Source organism: Lipotes vexillifer, unplaced genomic scaffold (assembly GCF_000442215.2).
Source record: "Lipotes vexillifer unplaced genomic scaffold, Lipotes_vexillifer_v1.1 scaffold2818, whole genome shotgun sequence".
Classification (NCBI taxonomy): Eukaryota; Metazoa; Chordata; class Mammalia; order Artiodactyla; family Lipotidae; genus Lipotes; species Lipotes vexillifer.
Window position 1 is genome coordinate 454115 of NW_006792582.1, and position 5012 is coordinate 459126.

The 5012-nt window shown below is 39.5% G+C and overlaps 1 protein-coding gene across 1 annotated transcript in view; it reads left to right on the plus strand.

Annotated features, from left to right (window-relative positions):
* Window positions 1–2355: 2355 nt before the first annotated feature.
* The window catches only part of HPS5 (HPS5 biogenesis of lysosomal organelles complex 2 subunit 2), a 38961-nt gene continuing 36304 nt past the window's right edge, over window positions 2356–5012 (plus strand). The window contains exons 1-4 of the mRNA XM_007465753.1: window positions 2356–2463; window positions 4163–4273; window positions 4447–4511; window positions 4973–5012. The exon at window positions 4973–5012 is cut by the window's right edge and continues 10 nt beyond it. Coding sequence (XP_007465815.1) covers window positions 2356–2463; window positions 4163–4273; window positions 4447–4511; window positions 4973–5012 — 324 coding nt within the window. The remainder of the gene's footprint in view (window positions 2464–4162; window positions 4274–4446; window positions 4512–4972) is intronic.

A 5012-nucleotide genomic window follows, 5' to 3' on the forward strand; every position in this document is an offset into this window, starting at 1 on the left:
CAGGCTCCGGACGCGCAGGCCCAGCGGCCATGGCTCATGGGCCCAGCCACTCTGCGGCATGTGGGATCTTCCCGGACCGGGGCACGAACCCGTGTCCCCTGCATTGGCAGGCGGACTCTCAAGCACTGCGCCACCAGGGAAGCCCTCTATGGTTACTTTTAACTCAATGTGATCCCTCTGTCCTCTAAGTTCTGACATTGGACCTTGCTTACGTTTCCCTTATGAGGGGTGTGTGTGTGTGTGTGTGTGTGTGTGTGTGTGTGTGTGTGTGTGTGTGTGTGTGTGATTTGTCCTTTTCTCCCTAGTTGATTATAAAGTGACTGATTTCTGGAATTATTTTATTTGTCTTGTTAGCACCACTGTGCCTCATATTTTACTAGAAACTGTCGACTCAGAGAAAAACACACAAGATGAGAGTTGTGAGTTTAAATTTTATTCAGGGTCTTGCTGAGGACTATAACCCGGCTAACAGCCACTCAGCCCTGAGGAAACTGCTCTGAAGAGGTAGGGGAGAAGACAGTTTATTTTATGTTATTTTATTTTATTTTTAAATTTTTATTGGAGTATAGTTGCTTTACAATATTGTGTTCGTTTCTGTTGTACAACAAAGTCAATCAGCAATGCATATACATATATCCCCTCTTTTCTGGATTTCCTTCCCATTCAGGTCACCACAGAGCAATGAGTAGAAGTTCCCTGTGCTATACAGTAGGTTCTCATTAGTTATCTATTTTATACATACTATCAATAGTGTATATAGAGAAGACAGTTTATATATTACTTTTGGCTAGGAAATAACTGCAAGTTAAGCCTACATCTTGGTAAAAGATTACTGCTAATCACAAAGAATAGATATCTCAAGTTAATGATTTTAGTGCTTTTCTATGTATGGGAAGGTGCAAAAATCAGGGGTGATTAAAATTCTTCCTGAGATATACATCTACAAAGGGCCTGCTTTGTCCAAAGCAGAGGGCCTCATCCTGTTGTTAATTTCCTCTCAGAGTGCACTGGTGGTCAGCAACTGTAGTGGGTTACGATGTAACCCTTGTAGAACTGGCTGGTGAGCAAAACTATTTGTCTTAGCAATCCTGATTTTTCTGTATCTACAGTACTTAATAAAATGAATGAGTGAAAAGGATGAGAGAAGATTTTTCTTAGATTAGGAATTCTCAAATATTTGAGTATAGGAGGACTACTAAAGAATTTTGTTTTTTCAGAACACCATTCTCCTTGCAGAGATCAGCTGTATTACCAGCAGAAAGTAAGACTATATTATGTGTATGCAGTAAAAAGTATTGTAAGCTTATATATGGTTTGTGCCTGGAAAGTGTGCTCCATGAACGTTAGGACTTTGTTTTGTCCTCTGTTTTATCTCTGGGACCTAGAACAATGCCTGGCACATAATTGGTGCTAAGTATATATTTGTTGAATAAATGAGTGAGTGAATACATGTGTTTCTGAAAAAAAAAATTAAAACCACAAAGTATAAATTAAAAACAATTAAGCATAAACAATTGTTTCTGAATTTTTTTGTAGTATTTGTGTTTTATTCTCAATTTGGTAGGTAACAAAGGATTGAGGAAAAGTTAAAATTAATGGATAGAATTTTCTTAAATCCTGCTTTCTTCTGGAAACTGGTATAATTTGACAAAAATGTACACTTGAGAGTTGTTGAACAGGTAAGAACTCTTGTGTTAGTTTACAAAGTCTTCACTGGGTAGTTGGCATTTGGTACCTTGTATTCTTATTTCTGTTCTTTCCTATCAGGCCTCTTATTGAAGCTCTTATTCCTCTTTCTGCCCAATTCTCCACGCCTGACTTTTCACTTATTCACAGGCTGGAGAAAGCTATCCAGAGGCCCTTTCCTATTAAGCACGGTTAAAATGTGGGCTGATAACCATTGAATTTAACAAGAGACTTAAAAACAGAAGATTTACAGCTCAAAGAATTGCAGCTGGAGGTGCTATTTTACCACAGAGGAGCTTGACAAAATTTCCCCTTATATCCTGCAAGTGTCTCTTCTGTCTATTCACACTGCTAGGTAAATAGAATGGGGTAGGATTGTGGAGGACCTTGAGAATCTGGATTTCATTCTGTGGGAGTTTTAGGAGTCAGGGGATAATCAGTACAAGCTGATGGTCACCTATAATGTCACCTGCGTGTGTTTTCTTTCCACCTAGATGCCAAGGAGCTGCAGAGTAGGGATCCTTGTCCCTTTCTCATGTTTCCCTGTTTTCTCCACCTGTTCATTAAATGCTTGCTGAAGGAGTGGTGAGCTTCTTAAATTATATTTTTGCAGGTTTTATTCAGGAATACTGTGCCTATCCCTCAACGTAGTTTCATCTTTCTGGGTAAATGACTTTCATGCCAGTGATACCAGAGTCCTACAACCATGTTCTTGCAGAATTTGAGTCTCTGGATCCATTACTTTCAGCCCTGAGGCTGGACTCCGCTCGTCTAAAGGTGATTTTCATGATCCTTATATCAGTTTTATTTTCACGTTCATATTTTTGTGTGCTCTCGGTTACGTGCCCCCCCCACCCCATTCTTTATGTTTTATAGAATCTTGGGTGTTCTTACCTGTGCTAGTCATACCTCACATAGAAGTAGTATGTTCATAGTGCTTTCTTGATTTATTTTCAAGCAATCGTTTGAATTCTTCTTTCCCATCCTTGGAAACTATGATATAGATTACTGAATTTTCCCGCCTCTAATCTTGCTGCCTTCTCTCAGAAAGTAATGTATTCAATTGAAAATAAAATAGTATAAATGAGTATATCCCATTGCGTCTTGAGCAACATGAACCATTGCTATTAAACTAAGTTCGTTCCAAAACAAGGAGTTTGATGTATCCCCTCTGTTTTAGGGAAAAGAGCTAAAAATTAGCTTTACAAAATTAGCTAAAAATTAGCTCCGTGGGAAGGAGTATGTGCTTCCCTCAAACCTTGAATTCGTTTGATAAACTCAGGAATGACATGGTAAAGAACAGTTTCATAACCAATTCCAAAATAATTTCATTCTTATCCTTTTGTTCCCACCGCAAAGCACCTTTCTAGCCTCTGAGCAAAGGGAGAAGAGGAAGTAATAGGCAAAGTAATATGGACAACAATTATGAGGGTTGATATCAGACGTTTTTTAGCTGCAAGTTACAGAAAACCTCAATAATATCTTAAGCAGTAAAGGTGTTTATAACCTGGTTGGAGGTGATCGTTTCTGGGTTTAGGCCTTTGATATTCCTTAGGACCCAGGCTCTCCATCTTTCCTGTTCTACCATCATCTGTATATTGACTGTTGGTCACAGTTGCAAGATAAGTGTCCTGGCTCCAGTCTTGATGTCTCCATTAGCATCTAAGCAAGAAAGAGGTGGCCGAGGACAAAGGCTTTTTTTTCTTCAGCTTCGGCCATTTATCTGGGAGGGCAAAGCTTTCCGGGAAGCCCCAGTAGGGCTTAGTCTTATTAGCTGGATTTGAGTCACAGGGCTCCCCCTAGCTGCAAAAGAAACTGGGTAAGTGAAGATTTAGGTTTTCCAGCTTCTACAAGGTCGAAGAGGATTGGGAATTCCTGTTCGTTCACCAACCAGTAATTTTTGTCACAGGGTATTGGCACAGCCTGGCCACTGCTTTCTCTGGTGGGTAAGGAGAAGAATCAGTCGGCTGAAGGTGTGGGGAGACGTAATAGTACAGTGACTTGCATTTGCGTCCTCTGCAGTCTACTTGCTCTCAAAGCTGTGGACATTTTGTGCTGATTATACAGACTAGAAGTGATTTATGTGAGCAGATGATTAAAGTGGTTGCTTTATCCCCTAGAGACTTACTTAGTCTTCCATCATTGTGGTCAGTATTGGAATGACCTAGCTGAATTGCACAGAAGATGAATGGGCTAGTAACTGGCTTTTGCCAAGGGAAAATTACTCATTTATACAATTGAGCCTATGCAGCAATTTTGAGATTCAATTAAAAATTTAAAACCAAAATGTTCTTTCTTCTGTATCTTTCACTATCTAGAATAAGAGCTTGAGTGCCATTATGTGGTGTCTAACTGGGTGGGTGGGTTGGGTGTGGGGAGGAACCTGACACAGATCCTCAGTATTTATTACCAGTACATAGTTTATTTGTTAAATGACTGTGACAGTTTCACACTTGTCTGTTGCCATGTTTTTTAGTGCACGAGCATAGCTGTGTCTCGAAAATGGTTGGCTTTGGGCAGTTCAGGAGGAGGACTCAATCTCATTCAGAAGGAAGGATGGAAGCACAGGCTTTTTCTTTCACACAGGGTAAGATTAAGGGTAGCCCTGTCATGTACCATCCGGAGAATCTTTCATAAATTTGAATTTCTCCATTATCAATGATCATTTGGACTAAAAGAAGAAGGTAAAACTTGGGATTTAAAAGTAAAAAATTACCCATTTTTGAGGAGCTGCCTAATATTTTTCCTTTTGTGCTCTAGGAAGGTGCAATTTCTCAGGTCGCCTGTTGTTTACATGATGATGATTATGTTGCTGTGGCTACCAGGTAAGAAACTGTTCTAAAACTGTCTGATCTTTTCCAAATGCATTTGAAGTTGACAAATGTAGTTGTGTGTTTGTTAGGGTGACCAGCCATCCCAGTGTGCCTGGGCCTGACCCTGTTTTAGCACTGAAAAGTCCCATGTCTTAGGAAACCTCTTAGACGCAAGCAAATCAGGACGGACAGTTGGTCACCCTAGGGTCTGTGGAAAACACTAATATGAGGCAACAACATTTCTGTGACCTTAAAAGAGAAAGATAACAGGGATAACTTAGAACATCTAAGTTCTCCTGTTATATTGGATTGGTGGACTAAAGCAAGGAAATTAATACCTTGGCTTTCTACTTCCTCTATTCTGAAGAATAAGAATTTGCTTATATATTTAACATAGTTGATATTGTGATGCATTGAAATTGTACTTTTTTCACCATTGCCAAAAATTTGCTTTTGTGTCTCAATACTTACAGTCAAGGTCTTGTAGTTGTTTGGGAATTAAATCAAGAGCGT